We start from the raw sequence: 20718 nt of genomic DNA, 5'->3' as shown, positions 1-20718 counted from the left end.
TATAATGCTGAGAAATAATAACATATATGCGGTTGACCCTACATTAAACTGTTGGAAAATGTTACCCACAAAAATAATTGGCCTGAGTTAACTACTGTATACACCATAATTTAGACAAACCTACTGTACATACCAGAGCGTGCTCTCATATTAAAATACCCTCAAATCGCTTCATTACACTAGTGTTAATACCTAGACAAAGGAGGTAAAAAAAAACACTTTTACTCTATGTAATCACCGTTTAAATAAAAAAAATAATCAAATGTCGTTACAACAAAGCTCTAACTCTCTTTAAATAATGGAATAATTGATTTTTGTGTGACAAACAGTTCACGTTTACTAACTAAAGGCTTAATACTGAAACGTTGCTTCTTAGAATACAGTAAAACCCGCCTGAGATGGTAATCTTACATGGAGTCGACTATCAGGCTCCGATAACTCTGATATTGCCATACACAAAAAAAAACATTTTACTAAAGTTATAAATAAATTTTAGAAAAATGTTATGCAATGTTTAGTTAAAATCTACATTATCTATTAACAACGATCATATGGCGTCAAAATTTTTGTTTATTTGTATCTACTTAGTATAAAAAGTAACGTTTCAGTAAAAAGCATTTGAAAAGTCCTCTTGAAAGTAATTACTTCACTTGCGCGATAGTTCATACACTGGTTCACAATATTACCAACGGTGCGCCGCTTACTTACAATTAAATGGCATCTCGATCCTCACCTGAAATAGGACAAATTAAACAATCTTGAAAATTACTATGACAATTAAAAATTGAATTGCATTTAAATACAGATACAGAAACGACATACACACTAGAGACAGAACTATTCTACATTTATTTAAAACTAATGTTTGACAATAAATAAAAAATGATTAATAATGGTAGGCTTTAAAATTAATTCGTTGGATTTAAATATCCGTTTTTAAATTATTAACTTTAGTGCAAAGTGTATGGAGAAATTTGCATTTATCTGTTTTAGATTTTTTTTTACTCTAATATTCCTCATTTAATTGTAAATAAATATAGTCACTTTTTAGTTTGATGTGCTTTAAAAGCGTGTTTTATAGTTTTTTTAAACTATATTTATTTTCCACTTTGTAGTCCTAGCAGCAATACGTGTTGTCTCAATTTAATCGTATTGCTTTGTGGACTTAAAAAAAATTCATTGTTTTTTCGAGATAAACCTATGAAATTATTATATTGTCGCTGATTCTTTATAAGTGTACAAAGTTTGAATTAAATCTGTCCGTTTAAAGTGGGTCAAAATCGAGTCCGAAGGAGTCGGTTACATACATACATACATACATACAGGTGAAGCTAATATAAAGCGTGTAAAAATCAAGCAATAACAAACTTCATGTTGCGAAAATTACAGCTGTGTTCATGTTGATAGTACTATAAATTGTTCAGGTCAACAAATGTATATTTGAGGATTGGAGTACGGCTATAAATAAGTGGTACTTAGTCAAGATGCTATAACAGTAGTGTATGTAGAAAGTCAAAAACTAAATTTGTATGAAAATGACAGTTCGTATCTACAAAACCCTGGGTGTGATAAATGGACACTGACCGCAGTACGTGGCGGGCGGGCCGCCTACTCTGCAGCTCATAACTTGTGGTTGCTGGTGAGCCACGTGAGTCCCTCGTAGAGCCCGTCACCGGAAGTGGCGCACGAAGGCTGCACGTACCAGTTGCGATCGCGGATTCGCGTCAGGCCTAGCTTCTCTTGGATCTCGTGGGGTTTCATTGCTGGAATTATATAATTTAACATTATTTATTAAAACTATACCAAATCATACATTTTGACTAAATCTGTATCTCTTATTTGAAGATATCAATTTTATGATCGGGCCACATCACACATATAAAAATAAATTATTTTACTAGTAGACAAGTTAGTTTTGGCCTAACGGCTTGAACGTACGACTCTCAACGCTGAGGTCGTTCAAATCACGGATGTGCACCAATGGAATTCTCTGTTATACTTCAATTTAACACTCGCACGGTGAAGAAAAAAATTATTAAAATAATCGGTTGTCTGTAAAGTCGGTTAACTGACGATAGTTGAACGTGACAACGTCATAAAAAATATTAATGGGTAACGCCTCAGAGCGAGGTAACGCCGCATGAGTCATGTTTTTTCGTGCGTGCAGCCGGCTCCATCGAATTATAAGACATTGTCACGTCAAAAATTAATCTCAAACAATAAGTATCGCAATACAGCGAGGAAATGCTGCCAGCATTACTGGTACACTGCCACGTGGACCAAAACTAAATATATTTTTTTGTTGTTTTGATTTTCATTTTATTTATTTTTAATTATTTCTAATATTACTTTGTAGGTTAGGAGACAAAATTATAATATTATTATATCCATCTAGCTATTAAACTGGAAAATGTATCTGCAGCAATGTAATAAATTAATATATTTAAGTTGATTATCTCAAACAATTGTCAAATTAACTATCCTATATGATAGATGGAATTTAAGGCAAAGTATGTATAAATATAGACAAATTTACAGACTCGTAATTCGCAATTTACGTATGCAACTAAGAAATTTGTGTATAATAAAATTAGTACTTTACTATATAAGTTACGAACCATCAGGCAAGTCCTGTTTGTTGGCGAATATGAGTATAATGGCATCCCTCATCTCCCTGTCATTGATAATACGGTGCAGTTCCTGCCGCGCCTCATCTATACGGTCCCTGTCCGCACAGTCCACTACGAATATCAGACCTTGTGTACCTGAAACATTACATCAACTTATTCAGAAACATCTAAAATATTTTTTCTTCAACATCCAAATTTATCATCCTATATGAAAATAAAGATAACCTATTCCATTTGAAACTAATAGTTTACAAGTTTGTTATTTCTAGATAAAACAGATAAGAATAACATTTCTAAATATGACAGTTAATGGGCTATTCTTGTCTAAAATAAAGTATAATAAAAAGCGTTATGGAGTAAAAAAACTTGTAAATAATCAAACAATCCTTAAATAAAAGTATTGATTATTATACGTTAGTCACGTGACACAAAACAGTAGGAATCTATTATTCGAATCGATAAAGACGTAGCGTGCTTGTAAATTACATGTCTTCGTCTGTCTAATCTTAATACTGTCTTGGATTTCTGAATGGTTTTGATCAAATAAAATATATGTATTTATGTAATTTAAGAATGAAAGAAGAAATAAACACGTAAATCCTGACGTTTGTTGACGTGTTTACAATAATGGTACGACATAGGGACTAGTGCGACACCATCTTGCCTAAAGAAGCATTTTAGCTTTAACCTTGAAATTAAAATTGTTTTATTTTTAAAGGCAATAAATACTTAACAAAACAAAAGTGTAGGTTAAACAAATTTGTATAGGTTCTAGTCCCTAACAAATAAGCTGAAATGGTTTTTAATATCTTGTCAAATAGCCATTATGTAATTAATTATTATTAATTGATATTTTCGATAGAGAAGTTGTCCGAGCATAAATAATTCAGCCAGTATTTTATTACTAGCTTTCGGCTGGAAATTTTGTTATCGGCGCCCTCTACTGGGTATTATAAATACTTATATAATAAAGTATCTACCGTCATTTAATAATATTTAAAAAATGTTGGCTGGTGAATACCCACCTGTGTAATAATGCCTCCAGAGTGGTCGAATCTTGTCCTGCCCCCCAACATCCCAAACGTTGAATTTAACGTTCTTATACGTGACAGTTTCTACATTGAAACCGACCGTTGGTATCGTTGTCACTGACTGACCTAATTTTAATTTATATAAAATAGCTGTTCCAACATGTTAAGGAATAAATAATTGAACATATCAATAGCTACATACAATCTTTATATAATACTAGCGGACCCCACAGACGTTGTCCTGCATGATATATCAAGGGATTAGGATATTAAACAAAGTATGAAAGTACCGACTGCAGCGCCATTTGCCGGGCTGATTTGTGCATCTAATCCATACAGAGCTCCACCCAAACGCATACAAAAAATCATTCAAATAGTTCAGTGACATACACACGTACAGTAGAATTATATATATATATATGTAAGCTATCCTTTCTTTTAAGTTAGATCAAACTGCACTTGGTGTGCAAATTTGATTGAAATCGGTTGAGTAGTTTAGGAGTCACAAACAACGTGACGCGTAATTTACATATATTAAGATATAACCTTTAGCGTTTGTTTGTAACTCCTGTGAACCGATTTAGATGAAATTTTTGTTTAAAAGTTGATTCGAGAATTGTTTATTTAAGACGTGTATACAGGACTACTGAGGACTACTGTATGTTGGGTTCGCTAGTCTACACATAAATGTTTAATTTATTTACGCGGGTGCCACAAAAGAATTTTAAAACTGGGTCACGGGTTAATTTAGGGTTAGAATAAAAAAATATATATATACCTCATTACTATCTACTATAAAAGTATTGCTTATTTTTAATACTTTATCTGCGCGCAAAGAATACATCAGCTGGTTTATAACAGACAAATGCAAGTCAAGAAACAACATTGACAAATGAGGTACTATTTGTCCGCATTGTTCTTCGTTACGCACAATAAAAAGTATCATTTTAATTAAAAAAGGATACTAGTCTTCCCCGCTGCGTCGAGTCCCAGCATCAATATCCTCATCTCCTTGTTGCCGAAGATCTTCGACAATAGCTTCCCCATGGTGACGAGATCACCTCAACCGCACTACTGAAAATGAGAGAATTTACCATTCATTATTTTACTTGTGAAATATTTCTCTTATACATTTTAAATAACGTAGTTCCAGAAATTTATCTGTAATTCATTGACATCTACTGAATTGCAAATAAAGGCTTAAAGGAAATTTATCAGTCAGGTCAATACTCAGAAGCAAAAACTTGAAAAGATGTTAGATAATAATTCTCATACTTTTAATTACTCTACTCATTAGTATAGTCTAAATATATGGTGCTGACTTCATCGACCATGCTTGTCGTTATCTTTTTTCCATATTACGAATCAGTATATAAATGTACATATATTATACATTACATTACCTAATGGTTAAAATCAGTATATAAATGTATATTATTACAGGATGGTTAATCATAGTAGAACTACAACGATAGGTTTTGTGCACATACAAATTATAGAGAAAAGGGAAACCCGGACTTCAAATTACCAAAGCGTGAGAATTGATTTTATTTAATTTATCTAGTGTTACCCAGGGACCGGAATAAAATTCAATTTATCGAGATTTTTTTCTGATTAACTAGTGTCAAATTATAGAGAGTCGATTGTATCAAGAAATTCATATTACTTATTACGGTTTAAGAATTTATCTACCTACTCGACTACCTTAAACTCGCTTAAATTAGGAAAAAAAACAATAATAAAACACAAATTATATTGGGTAAAAATTAATTCCTAATAAAATACTTCTATATTCTTAATAAAACTGCAGGCTTAAATGGTTTAATTCAATATCAAAAGATTGATATCTCATACAGTTTCCGAAGATAACAGTAAACTAAAGCAATCAGTTAATTATTGTTATTTGTGTTAAGAAAACGTGTTGCAAAACTTGTTTAGTGACCTCATCCCAGTCAACCTTCGCATGCCCCAGATATTTAGGTGCACAAGAGAGCCCTTAAGTTAGTTTAAAGAGCATACAATTTCTAGTTTGTAAACTTGTAATTTAACTTTCTATGTAAGAATGAAGAATTAATACTGTAATCAAAATCGGTAATCTCTATATATATAAAATTCTCGTGTCACAATGTTCGTTCCCATAATCCTCCGAAACGGCTCGACGAATTCTTATAATTTTTTTTATGCATATTCAGTAAGTCTGAGAATCGGATAACATCTATTTTTCATACCCATACATTTTAATTATTTAGACAATACTTTATTTTTTATGATACAGCATACATAAAACCCTTATTTTTTATTATAGTAGATAGTTATTTCTATTGAACTAAAAAATGTTTCCTAGAAATAATATACATGGCAAAACGAAGTTTGCCGGGTCAGCAAGTGTATATACTTATAATTATATATACTTCGCGGCGTAAAAAACATTTTTTTGTCTGAATTTAAATTAAACACGCTTTTGTCATATATAAGTCTTTATCGGCCTTATAATGTAACGTGGACTCAAGACCCGTGCTTGTTACCATGGTTACCATTTACATAGAAATAATGGCGCAACAAAACCGATATTTTAGTCTGAATCTTTAGTCTACGTTATAAAAAGTATTATGTATTTTAAATTTTAGAATCTCTGTATAAATAATATATTACAATAAAATAAAAAGCAACTATCGTGTCAAAGGAAACTGCAACATCTCTCAACGCGATACGTCAAGACTCTTACTTTTATTCACAGAGAATTCTTCAATCATTAAAATTAAGTTTATACCTCCATCCTCCTCCCTTTCACTCGACGTGAGTGAAACAAAACACTTTATGATTATTTCACTTTCTTGATTTCTCATGGATACGGTCTAATGACGTGTGATTATTCTGTTTATATTATTGTGTGTATTATTTAAAATAATAAAATCTGAATACTTATGGAGAAAACGAAAGTACACATTCTAAACACATATGCAAACTTATTTGCAATTCAAAATAGCCGATACAAATGTTTATTTTTATTCGCCGCTGCTTTTACTCTAGCTTTTGTTTGATAAAGGTATTTAAAATAGAAAATTCCAAAGCGTTTATGCAAACAACGCGTTTTTTATCGACTTTTAAAAAACCGAAAGTGAACGCAAATAATTTAGTTACATTATTATTCTATTTATATATTCTTATTTTGCTTTATTAAATCTTAGATGATCTAATTTTTGCTATGTAAAACTCGGTAGAGACGCAAAAAGTTTCATGTAAAGCGAATAGACCTCCATAGTTTTATATTTATTTTTCTCTAAGAAATGTAAAACTGCACATGATTGATCGAAATCCATTTACGGATACTCTCATAGCACAGCTTCTTAATGGCAAACTACATTTGTGACTCCATTACATATGTTTAAACTCAATATAAAAGTACGTTAATTCACCTTACAGTATGTCTCAATCTTCAACTTTCGACTCATCATCTAGTTTTCACTTAAATACGGAAACAATTTTTGTTATGTCATTAAGTTGCAGCTTCAAAGTACCGGCACCAATATACAGCAGGAAACGTGAAGTTACCGACATTTTTTTATAACACCCCTGTTGTTGTACGCTCTTTTCTTGAAGGACCCTAAGTCGAATTGGTTCGGAAATACTTCAGTGGATAGCTGGTTCACTGTAAGAACGCTCAGTTGTATTGCACGACGGACTAGGTGACACGGTTGGAATTTCGATACAATAATTAATCGACATTTTATTTGGAATTACAATGATGTTATAAGTTAACAACACAAAGCTATGCAACGACAAAGAAGATTCTCAGCTTCATTGACCTTATTTTCTTAATTGAGGCAAGTGTTACACAATAGAATTTTTTCGCAGATTGTTCGTAATTGACTACGACATTGATAATGATAGTATAATCGCATAAAGGCCAGGAATTCTTTCGCATTAGTCACGTACTGTTAAAATAAAAATATATCCCACGGAAATGTTTTTAAATTAAATATATATACACAAAATTGCCTACCATGGATGGTACCTCGTAGTAGCGTGAAACGCATTATTCTTTATGCATGTTTATTTTCTATGTAAAATACATAGATTGCTATTAATAAATATATTTATACTGACTGTGTATATGTTAGTCCCCCTATTGTGAAATAATACAAAAGATCGACAAATCATTCCTCTCCAGAATATAAAGTGTCCATAAAGAGAATAGAAGATAATATTTCGCAAAAAGTACCGTAGCCTTGTGAATTCATCTTAGGAAACAAGTATAGACAAAAGATTCTTATTGTTACGTAGACTTTTTTGGTTTTAACAATCTTACTAGATGTCTTTAGATATTTTTTTTATGGGACAATTGGGCAGGCTAACTATGTCTCGCTAATTATAGTATTTTTATCCCTGCATAAGACATATAACACGTACGAACCTATTTCACAATTATCTTGTTTAATGCATTCCAGGCTACTGAACTGGTTGGTATGCTCTGTAAAAATGTCTATTGTGTAAAAAGGATATCATTGTCTTAGACTTAATTTAATTTTTTGAAATTATCACGACAGCATGTCAACAAAACAAACGTTTATTCGTCTCACACGTTTTCAAACGACCCTTCGTTTCCGGCTGATCAAAGCATAGGGCGTCACCAATTCCACACCATTTCCTTTATCCGGCTAATTTCGAATGGGTAAACTGTTATTCCCCGTACCTAGTAGCTTTGTTCCTGTAGCCTGTAAAATCCTCCATCCAACCTTCAGGTGATATCAGTTGCAATAAGCATGAAATAGTGCAGTACATAAATCATTTACTTAAAATTAATTAAAGTTCTTGCTTCGATTATAAAAATTTGTTTCTCGGGAGTATAAAAACTTAGTTTGAGTAAACATTTGCTAACATTGGATTTTGGTTCTTGAATGTAATGATCAATTGTACCAATCATGACTTAATAAATCCACACATAACTTTTAGACATAGAAAATCACTTTTTTAACGGATTTGAAGTAATGTTTTATTAAAAACCAACTCCGGGGAAATAAATACATATAACATAACTTTTTCTACAGCTGTGATACTTTTTGACATTCAACACCTTTTGTCTTCAGTCACCGTGACCACGCACGCTGTAAAGCACGCGAAACGTCGGTTAAATTTAAAATTATGTAATATAATTGTAAATTTATAATAAAACATAACTTCAAATCCGTTAAAAGTGTTTTTTTAATGCAATTTATAGGAAAAGAATCACGAAAAATAAACGATATCAAAAATTACATTCATTCAGCATACAAAATTCACCAATATAGACCGTATCGTCAAAGTGTTGGTAGGGCGTATTCCTCTTAACCTCTTTTCATAGAATTGGAGCGTCAATTAATACTAAAATCTGTTTTTAAAGCTACTGTTGTTTTTAATTAAACTGGGTTAAAGCAAAGGTAAACTTTAGGTTTAAAGACTTTATTTTCTCAAACAGACAAAAAATGTTACTTACATGAGAATAATACTCTAGATTAACATAACATTGTAGTCGTTCTTAAAATAATCACAATAAAATATAGCCGTACATGCAATAAACTTAAAAATAAAAGTAACGAAAGAAATATGAATTAAAAGTAATTATAAGAAATGAATTTAAAAGTAATTTTGTTTAACATATTCACTTAGCTTCGATTTGAATGAATTGATGTTTGATAGAAGTAGTATTTTTTATATCTGTGGGTAGTTTATTATACAGCTAATAGCTATGCGCCTCCGTAGGTAAACATTATAACTCGATAAACTTTATTAACAATACTGGTAGAAGCAGCAAGCAGAAGCAATCATTGTATGTCAAACTGCAACTGCTTGCTTCTAACAAAACTAAATTGAAAATTTAGCACTAATTTTTTTTTTTAATTTAGCTACTAATGGCAAGATTTTTATGATCCAACTATGAATATTATCTTATAAAACACTTTCATATGATCCACTGTTTTGAAAACAAGTCATTAACAAAATATCAACGTTGACGTAACATTAAGAATTTGTTGCTCGACCAAATGTGCCAAGTTTTCAGATCACTTCAAAGTGGAATGTTGCCAAAACCACCCTAGGAGCTGGCACATTTAAAAATTACAATTATACACATTTATGTAATATATCTGAATATAAACAAGATATTTAGTAAAGATAGACATTTAATAAGATTAAAGTGCTTCTACGAGACATAAATTGATTTTATCGGTCGCCAGGGTTGGAAATTAATGTAACTTCGGTCCGGTCAAATAGTTGTAAGATGTTCTAATTTGTCTGAATAAAGCAACTTCTTTTTCCCTGTCACTTTCGATGGCATTGGCTCATACGTATGAAATTCCATAATCAGTGTTTCATAAATCATCAGGTAATCGTTTCTTTGATCATTCGTTTTCGATCTTAGAAAAGTGGATCAGTATTCTGTTGGGTTTTTAACCATGCCAGTTTCCTCTGATATTTTCTTAGTACAAACACACAAGCTCAGTGTTACAAATTGCATGTCACTAGCTCTGACCATTGCCGTTTGGCTCATATAGGATAACAATATACAGCTAGTACACAATATATTATAACGTTGACGGGCTGCCGCAAATTGTAATAACCCCACGTAATGACGGAAGCGTTATTATGATTGCTCCGTGTTCATGTGAGTCATGATACTTGTGGGGAACACATTACGTCATAGGCTCAATCATACTGAGTAACCATATGGATAATTTTTGCACGTTTATATAATAATACTCTATTCGTTTACTACAACTTAACTTCCGACTGTCTGACAGCGATCACAATATTTAGTTGTATAGCACAATTCCAAGTGTGCGAAATCAGCGCGTAAGATTTTAAGAAGTATTAAACAAAACTGAGCTTCGTCTTTATATGGCGTCATTTGATTGTATGTGAGGCAGTGCCAATATAAAAAAAAACCAGTGTCGCTGTAGCCCTTGGTGGCCTTAGATTTCTGTATCTGTTTCGCAATCTTTTGTTTAATAGGCAAGTCAGCCCTGATCAGCCCTCTGTGCCGCTTCGCCGAACGCCTTTTTGGATCATGCCATTTAATGTGCTCCTGCGCCATACGAGCGAGTGTCAAACGCGCACAAAGATATAAAAGTCCTTTGGTGCTCAGCCGGGGTTCGAACCTCGGGGATGTGAGTCGCACGCTCAAGCCACCAGGCGACTAGACCAACACTGCTCTTATTACCAATATCAGCCGTAAATTTTCTTAATAATAGTTTACACCGTATATTATGTACGTTCGTCCATCTTGCTTATTATGTCGTATCATAATTAAGGATACAATTTTCTTACTTTTGTCGTGCTTCTACGATACACACATTTACAGTAAAAACTTTCAGCACGTACACGATCAATAGACTGGCATCAGCCGAAGAAAACGTCACCCCTCCTAAATTGAGTTAACATTGGCCCAATATCCGCAGAACATAGGTAAGGGGAAACATTGCCTTATGCACCGTGATATTAAATAAAAACGTAATATTTTTATAAGTATTGGGTTTTAATCTATATATATCTTAAGTACAAATTTTAAATAAAAATACAAAACAAAAAAAAATTTAAATAGTATGTCCAGGTTACGCGTGCTTTATTGCCTACATACTCACGAGTTAGCTACCGTTCGTAAAATATCAGACAAAGTTTAATAATTTAAATCCGAAATAAGTAGGTTTAAAAATGTGATCAATAAGTTTAATCCTATAAATAATTACGGTTTCTCTATTCCATGTTACTAAAATATTATCTTCTTTTTGATAATGCTAAGATTATTTTACGTCTATATAAAGTTTTTATTAGTTTCCCCCTCCAGTATAATACAGTTACCTAACAGCGCTGCAGACATTTAAATGTAATTAAACTCTCGAGTTCAGAACTAATAATATTATGGTAAGAAATATAATTCATTATTTATAGACCGAAGGACGCTTTGGTGACGACGCAGAACACCATTAACATTAAATACGTTAAAAATAAAGAAATTCGGCGGCACGGTTTTATTTGGCTGTATTTAATGATAGTTTTAAATGTTCCAAATATAGCGTATGTCCTGTGTTCTGACCGCAATTTTAAATGCTATCTAGTATCCGTTTGATAAAATTATAATACAATGCAGCTCAGTCTCTAATATATGCGCCGACCAAATCAAAACCACCAGCCACTTTCTGGGCCACTCAAGTAAAAGTACCTAATCATAACTAAATTGATGTTTTATTTTAACCAAATCGTGGAGCACGGCTGGCCTCAATTTTTTATTACCTGTACAGCTAGCGATTTCGAGAAGGGTTATGGTGTCACGCTAACAACGAACGATAGCGGATTTTCTGACAGGTTTATCCTACGTTATTAACACGTTTGTAACCATAGCAACGGTAGCTGTCATCCGTGACGCTAGCATATGTTTGACATGGTATTAGACGCTAAAGACATATCTATACCCCCTTGAACCCTTGATCTTGATCTTGTTTATGTTACCATAATCATCTTTCTTTTTTGGCAAGTAGCGATCAGCCTCCTGTGCCTGACACTCGCCGTCGATTTGTGTTGGACCTACTGATTTTCGATATTATTTCCTTTGTATAAATTGATATAAAAAAATAAAAATTACTATTGGGGCACAGTTGTTACATGTTTACACAAAAGCAATACATAGATACTTTTTAATACATTACCAAACTCAATCAATCAAATCAAAAAACAATCTTCATAAAGGAAATACTACATTTCAGAAATTTGATGATGCTGTTGGATAACACAAAGAAAATGTCGGACTAAAATCTACAAACACAAAATTCCAGCATTGTATGTTGGGATCAACTAATACGCTGTTAGCAACACGCCAGTAAAGAAATGTGCAGCAACAAAATATTTTATGCGGTTAGGTGACAGCTACTTTAGAATAGCGGTATCAGATTACTTAAAGTAAGGCTTGATGAAATTCGTAAATGTTTTTACATTGTAGAAAAAAACTGATTTAACTATCCATGTAAACTTTAGTACTAGAACGATGGGTTTTTCATATACAAAATTGCACTTGAATATGTAACGCAATTGCTTAAATATCAAACAATGCCAAGCCAAAAGTATATGACGGAAATTACGTTTATTTATTGCTACTATTAAAAATAGTCTTGTTTATCACTAACAAAATACCAATATTAATTATTAGCTAATATAAAGAAGCAAGACTAAACTAGATCTGACCTGAAGAATTGGTAAGATTTTTCTTTAATTTTCTTTTTTTATAATTAATGTGTATAGATCTAAGGCGAAGGAGGACAGTACTTGTTGGATTCATCAGCTTTTCCACGTTTATTTGGTTTGCTGTTTTGCCAAAATACGAGATGATGTAAGATATTGTAGACATGATTCTATTTTTGTCATCATCCTTCATCCAAAATCCCGTTATGTATTCTGTATAGTTAGCTGTAAACTACGAAGACCATTGCACAGATGACAGAACATTTGGCATGCGGGGTTAATAACCTTTAGTGTAAACGCTCCAAGCTCATTCAGTCGATGTAAACACATGTCCGAGCTTACAGGGTTGACGATACTCTCACTTATTTTTAGCAACGTACTAGAACAGTAGCGTAAAATCACTATTGCCCGACCGATGTAAATAGAACGCTATTTTGTAGGCGCTAATAGCAAGGTTAATTAGATTCGTTGGAATCGTTTAAATTAGGCTTATTCGAATTTCAAATCCGATTTGAAATGTGAGCTGACATCAAAGCAAATGGCATTAAGGGGAAACGTCGAATACTCGTAATTCTGCCGATATATAGATAGGATATAACACATTTATGTAGATTTATAATTACTTAAATACAATAATGACGGTTTAAAAATATGGTAGATACAAAACCTATGTAGAGTTTTGGGCTTATGCAAAAATACTTAAAATAGCGTGATAATATACAAATTCTATGTTTTATCTACGACAAAGCGATCACTACTAAAATACCTTATACAATTACTAGCAGACCGGCCAAGCGTTGCTGTGGCTAAGGTTTTAGTTATATTACACTTTTTTGGTGGTTATGCCATTAAATTGTAGCTTATGTGAAACGTTGGTACTTTCAACGCAGCGCCATCTGTTAGAATTGTGACAATCAAATAATTTGCAATAAAATTATATTGCGGATATAAATGATGAGATGTAAGCTATCCTATCTTTTAAGTTGGATCAAACTACACACGGTGTGCAAATTTGATTGATATCGGTTCGGTAGTTTAGGAGTCCATCGCGGACAAACAACGTGACACGTAATTTATATATATTAAGATGACAAGAGTACATAGTATCGAGGTTAGGAGGTCCCGTTTCCCATATCAACGTAAGTAACGTCATTAGGAGCGAATTAATCTAGTTAATAACCCTATCGAGATAATATTAGCGTGTCTTGTGGTGTCAGACGTGAAGGGAGGTTCTTTATTTAAACGATATTAGAATACAATAGAGTATTTAAAAATGTGCGTGCATACAAAGTACACAAGTTGTATAAATATGTACAAGAATTTTAACTCTTGTTCATACTTTTATCAATTCTAAAACTTTAGATTTCCGAGACTAGTAGAGGAAGGGAAAAGGTCGATATGTTCGGAATTTAATTGTCATGACAATATTAAAAGTGTCGAAAATTAATGCAAATTATAAATTATTATTTAAAAATAGGATTTCTATAAAGTAATTCACCCTTCTCACTCTCTCTCAATCGCTCTCTCCCTTTTTTACGACAAAACGCTGCACATCTTCGTGACCTTCCGTAAAAAATTTACCCTCATGCGCCAAAAGAAGTTTCTCTTCAATTATATAATAATCAACAGAATGTTTATATTATTATTTAATAGGTATAATGGAATAAGTTAAAAATGTCATATTTAAACGATACTAAGAATATGTTTCTAGGTCACATGAATGACGTTAATATGGAGATCGCATACATATGACTCACCGTGTTAATAAATTATAATAATCTTATTACCTAACATAATTTAACAATTAAATCAAGAACACTCTTATCAAACTGACAAGGTGTTCAAGTTCACTCATTATCAATTCAATTATGCAAACATTGTTTTTATATAATAATTATTGTTTTAAATGGTCATACAAAGTTCATTTTTGGAATAACAAATCGAACCCTGCAATACTGAGACGATAATTTGGTTGTTTAGTCATTGAAATGAGATTTTATAATAAAATTTGTAGGTTTTTCAGTATTCGTTTAAATAATATTCTTTCAACCATTAAAATACAAGCGTATGGTAAAGGAAAATAAGGAAATATCAGCACAGAATTTTGGCTGCTTGCTTATAATGAAATGTTTTATATAATATGATCTGTGTCCTGGGCGTAAATTCGGTCGTAGTCTGATGTGCCTACCTCGATACATGTATCTATCACAAAAAAATCCCATTCGAACTAGTAGTTCCTGACATTAGCGCTACATTTAATTAGACAAGCAATTCTAGCAAAAAGTTTAGCAGACCTTGTAAAGGACGTACTACGATTTAAGCCATGGCTGAAAATTCAGAATTACTGCTTAAATATTGACGATATTTAAGTAGCAATAAAAGTATTATAGGAATGAAAGGTGATTGTTTCTTGAATATGAACAAGCAGTAACCGTGCAAGCATAGAATACTAATTGACTTAACGGACAAATCCCCACCGAAACGAACATTCAATTCCTTAACGTTGGATATCCGCGTGTAAATAGGGTTTTAGGTAACAATCAATATCTATGTCTCCTGTTACTCCCCGAATGCCCATGGGACAGAAAAAAAACATATTGATAAAGCATATCTAATGGGTGAGACACATAGGTGGCGCTACCGGTATTTAAAATGATATCTAAAAATTGTATGACCTCTATAAATCAAATTCTATAAAAAAAAAATTTCTATGTTAGCCTACAAAATTTCAGCACACCATGAATGTATTTTTAAAGGTTAAAAAGACAGTCACTCTCAATTAGTGATCATCTCGAAATGAAATCTCGAACGTCTTAATGCTTTCAGTTTGAATCAATATTGGGACTTTACTTCAAATAGTTAATCGAGTTATAAAATCCATATAAAGTTCATCATCGTAAATTTCAGTTTACCAGTTGTAACATTCGCGGCGTTATTGATGACCAAACACAGTAAACTGGTGTGATAACTTTCATTTTCGAGAGTAAAACGAGTCGAATTTAGAAATTGATAAGTGGGATATAGTAGTAGAGTAGCCTGTGTCTTGGGAATAGAACGCGTAGTTTGAACTAATATTTCAATTTTCCTCCCTAAGAATAATTTATTACATTTTGTATGGCTGTATACATTTTTTGTAATGCCAAGTGCGTCATTGAAATATAGTGAAATTTTTAAAGGATCAAGTTAGCATCGAAACCTTTTTAAGTATTAAGAGTATCATTGTATCATTTGCAATGTTTTATATCGTTTATGATTCCAACCACAGAAGACATACGTTAATACTACAGTAATCCTAAAATAATATATACATATATATACACCAAGTAGAAAGCGCAAATACTCACATCGACAAATCTCCAACACACCGGAACCATTCCACACAGTTGGCTCACTTCCACAATCCTATCACTGTGTCGCTTATCAAAACTCACACACACAACCTGCAACAATATTACATATTATATAAGAAACATGCATAACATATTGAGGAATAGAATATCTATGTATTGAAAATGGAGAAAATATATTAATTTACTAGTAGATTGCTGTGGCTAAGATTTTTGTCATATTACATAGTAGTAAACTATTCAAGAGAAACGGCATGAGAACACCAATCCACCATGCTTTTTTGGTGGTTATGCCATTAAATTGTAGCTTATGTGAAACGTTGGTAATTATTTTGATAAGGATCAATACCTAGGTACGAAAAAAGAGCCTTTTCTAGGGGTGGTATTTTAATAAAAAAAATAATAAAAGGACGCTTATTGTGACGTAACTATAAAAGATAGAGACATGCTGTCGCGACAATTTTTATAGGTAGTGGTGTGTCCTGAAAAATTTTAATACATCATTTTGTTCTATCATTAATAGTTTTCACAGCGCACGACGCGATTGAAGGAAGTTTTTTTTGTTTATTTTTTTACACCTTGGGTTAGATTATTCAAGTTTTAGTAAGCATCCCTAATTTTTTCCTCTTTATAATATTATAATATTAGTATAGACTACTTTTATGGAGTACCAAAATCTATTTATATATTGAAAAACAAAAGATTTATTTATATTCGTGTTATTTTCTTTTTACGCTCTGGTCACATAACAGTATTTGAATTGTATTAATCTAAATTCACCATCATAATTATAGTTATTCGAGAGCAAGCAAAAAGTATTATGTTAGGATTCACAGTTATCCTAAGAAATGCGGTAATTCAAACTCCCCAAAATATCATGCTACATTTGCACGTGTCATAAAGAAAATCAATATTGTACTACGAAATTGTTTGTACTTCTGAAGTTAATAAACAATTTTTTTTTTTTACTGAAGAAAGTGTTTTAATGGATTCCTTAGGGAATTGTTTGAAAGAAGCCTGTCACTTTCATCAAGTAGACAAAACCCCTTTAGGAAAAGCAATCAAAGTAAGTCGTAACGCAATCAAATTCTAAAATTGGTGGAACTCAAACAAGCCCAATGAAATATTGGAGCTATAAAAGTCATCCGGCAACCAGCAATTTTCGATCGCGTGATTCAAGAAGAGGTTTTGCAATAAGGATAAAAATGTATAGTTACATTAAATGTTAAATGCCATATCTTTTATATGGGGTTTTTAGGGTTAAACCTTCAATAAGTTACATTCAGTAAAGGAATCAGAATGAAGTGAATTCTCTTAACAGAATTACATGCCAATTCAATTTTTTTTGTTTTTGTTTAAAGACAATTCACACCAATTGAGCTAGTCCCATGCTAAGATATACATACATATTATAGATAGATATACATATAAATACCTATTTAAACACCCAAGACCTAAGCACAACACCAAATGCTCATCACATCGATGTTCGTCTCAGCCGGGGATCGAACCCGGGACCCATGGATTCGCAGTCAGGGGTACTAACCACTAGACCAATGAGTCGTCTATTTATAATGTTCTGTAAATTTAGAATGTTCTTTTCTTGGTTCAGACCGCTCTTTTTATAGTCAACAGACATACGGAAATTGTAGCGGCAAATATAATTTTTTTTTCATCTTTTAAACTTGAAGTATAAATTTGTTTTTTTAACCTGGACTGCAGTAAAGTCCAACCGTCTAAGATCATTTAAAGTCGCTGTTAATGATTACGCTGTCAATTATCACAATTAAAATAACAATGAATGCTACGCATAAAGATTGAGTTTATTATGTCGGAAGAACGTAAATTGCTATGAATGTCGAAATTAACATTTAGATTTCTTTTCACACTTCTCTTGTTTAGACACGGCATTCATTTAACATAAATTCTATAGTTTTAGTCTCTACAGTAAGGAACCAAAACTTTGTTTTCTAATAACTAAGTGACATAGGCAATATTTATCAAATGTCATCGAATAATTTCTATGCTCTCCTGAGTAAAAGATTTTTATTACCAAAAAAGGTTTTAAACCAAATATAACATTTATTTATAGAGTAAACACCGATAGAATAATAAATTTCAAAATATTAATATTTTGAAAATACAATTACTGATGTTCGGAATTTAAATATTGAACACTGATTCCGAATTAATGAATCGAGCGCTAGATTGACTCTTCGCCCACGGACCGCTGTTAGAGCAGAGCTTCCGTCCGGAACGCCCACTAAACATAAATAATAATTCATATAATTCATTCATAAATTATAATCAATAGCAAAAGCAGCATTACTATATATTTGGAGAATAATTAGCTATTTTATCGTTCAGGCTGAATAATATTAAGCATTCATTTAATGTTTGAGAACTGTTTAAGACCATGTCGTACATTTGCAGTATGTAGTGTGGACTCAAGTTTCCGCACCCATTTGGTCCGTTGTGCGTAAAATATACTTACGGCCGTACGTACGTACATTTTCAGACAAAAATATACTTGTTAAGCTTCAACAATATGTCGTTTCAGGACATAAAGTATAATAAACATTACACTGTCAAGTCACAACTAGCAATGATGAATCAGTTGCCATCCGGCGCAGACGCACAGTGGCGCATGACAACAATACGTAGTACCAGCAGCTAAACAAATGATATGATGATTTCAAATACCTTATAATATTTGAATACTTCCTTGCCATACCACCATGCACAGTTGAATATAAAATGAAATAAAACCGCAATTATGACTTATCTTTGTGATTTAAATATATTTTACTATTGTTATCACGTAGTTATAATCTTATTGTATTACAAATATAGATAAAAATCTTATAGTACTATATGACTAGCGAATTTTTTATGTAATTTAAAAAATGTGTAGATTTAGTAGCAAGTGGGTAATTGTAGTAGCAAAATTTGTTTTTCAAACTTCTACAAGGAATTAAATAATGTATTTAGTTTGTGTTTAAATGATAAAAAAACATTATTAGCACTAATTGATGTTTTTGAGTGTTTTACAGCAATCCTGAGCTAGTAAGATACTGCCACCACATTAAAATAACATAAGCATTTGATATTAAGATTAAAGTGCATTGAAATGTGGATATACAAATGCCAACTAGACTACAAAGTTGGTATTTGCATAACTCCACTACATTTTACAAAAATGACAGATTTTGTTTTTAATAAAGGTTTCTGATTCCCAGTTACATAGGTTTTAGGAATCTTACTACTTATTAATAATGTTGGGCCAAATAAATACTTAGCCAAAATCAAACATCATTTTTACTAGGGTAAAATAAAGTCCAAATAAGTGTGAGGCTTTTATTTATTACCTCAGATTTTATTAATTAGAGTCAAGGAAAATGTTAGAATTGTTTAATTCTATATAGAAAAGTTTAATAAAAATACAAAAGAAAATTTATTTTTTATTGAAGGAGAGGTTTCTATAAAACAAAATTGTGGTTACTACATCAATAAGTTGAATAAATAACTATTAGAACAGAAAAAGAGTGTTCTCCTAGCAAAAGCATACTGTTTAAAAAGCAACTCTGAATGACAATGAAAATTTATTATGTGGCTACAGGTATAAACTCTTGAATTCTATTAATGTTCAGTTATTACTTATATAAGTAGGTGAAATAATTGACAAGTAAGGTCTTAATCAAAGAAATTGGTGTCAATTTACTTTATGGTGACCTCATACTACAATTACAAACATATTGGTCAAACTAGCTATCGGTGTAGATTGTAGAGTAAGGAATAAAACAGGATAGTATGATTAATAGGTTGTGTGGTAGTATGCACTCAATTTCCGCACTTACATGCTTGTTTGGTCTGTTGTGCATATGATTAATAGGTATAATGATACAGAATCTTGCACTGGTAATTGTTAACTATACCAGGTGTCCACAGGGTTAGAAACAATTTCCAATGTTGCATGTATACCTAACCTACAAATATTTTTACAGATTTTTTGATATTATTATAACTAAATTTTAACTTCTTATTTGAAATTTACTGTGTACTTTCATAGGTTACCTAATCATTAATAAGAATTATATTGCCTGATATATTGCATATTTAAACTAAACATCGAGTGCAGGGATTACTTAATTTGTAGCAAAAACAATATACATTTTATGCAAAGGCGGTGTCACTATGATCAGCAGCCACCGAGGCGATGGCGGTCAAATAACGGCTAGACTATATGGTCAAGCCGCAAGCGTCAAGAAATTAAGTTAGCACTCGTGATGTCTTAATCAGATATTAAGAAGCAAAATATAGTTACGTAAACTTACCATATGACAGGATTTTAAAGAATTTTATTAACATTTACCCACAAGTTCACAACACAAAACACTCCACATCCACAAAATGACAATCAGAATTCAGATTCGTTAGTCAAAAACTGAATCACAATTCTCATTTCTCAAACACGATTCACAGACTACAATAAAATTTAAATTC

General features: G+C 32.0%; 1 protein-coding gene across 5 annotated transcripts; it reads right to left on the bottom strand.

The window, feature by feature from the left end:
* Positions 1 to 225: 225 nt before the first annotated feature.
* Positions 226 to 20703, bottom strand: LOC125049404 (ADP-ribosylation factor 6). Of its 5 annotated transcripts, none has more exons than XM_047648675.1 (8): positions 20550 to 20702; positions 18710 to 18888; positions 16213 to 16308; positions 4627 to 4735; positions 3656 to 3811; positions 2619 to 2765; positions 1585 to 1763; positions 226 to 733 (listed from the first exon to the last, which is right to left on the bottom strand). In XM_047648675.1, the coding sequence occupies exons 4-7, from the start codon at positions 4706 to 4708 to the stop codon at positions 1621 to 1623; spliced, it is 528 nt and encodes a 175-aa protein (XP_047504631.1). In that variant the 5' UTR covers positions 4709 to 4735; positions 16213 to 16308; positions 18710 to 18888; positions 20550 to 20702; the 3' UTR covers positions 226 to 733; positions 1585 to 1620. The 5 variants fall into 5 exon arrangements, with proteins under 5 accessions (XP_047504631.1, XP_047504640.1, XP_047504648.1 ...); XM_047648684.1 differs by having other exon boundaries at positions 18726 to 18888; XM_047648692.1 differs by lacking the exon at positions 18710 to 18888 and having other exon boundaries at positions 4627 to 4732; positions 20550 to 20703.
* Positions 20704 to 20718: the final 15 nt, after the last annotated feature.

Source organism: Pieris napi, chromosome 1 (genome assembly GCF_905475465.1).
Source record: "Pieris napi chromosome 1, ilPieNapi1.2, whole genome shotgun sequence".
Lineage (NCBI taxonomy): Eukaryota > Metazoa > Arthropoda > Insecta > Lepidoptera > Pieridae > Pieris > Pieris napi.
This window is presented reverse-complemented; position numbering and strand designations above follow the sequence as displayed.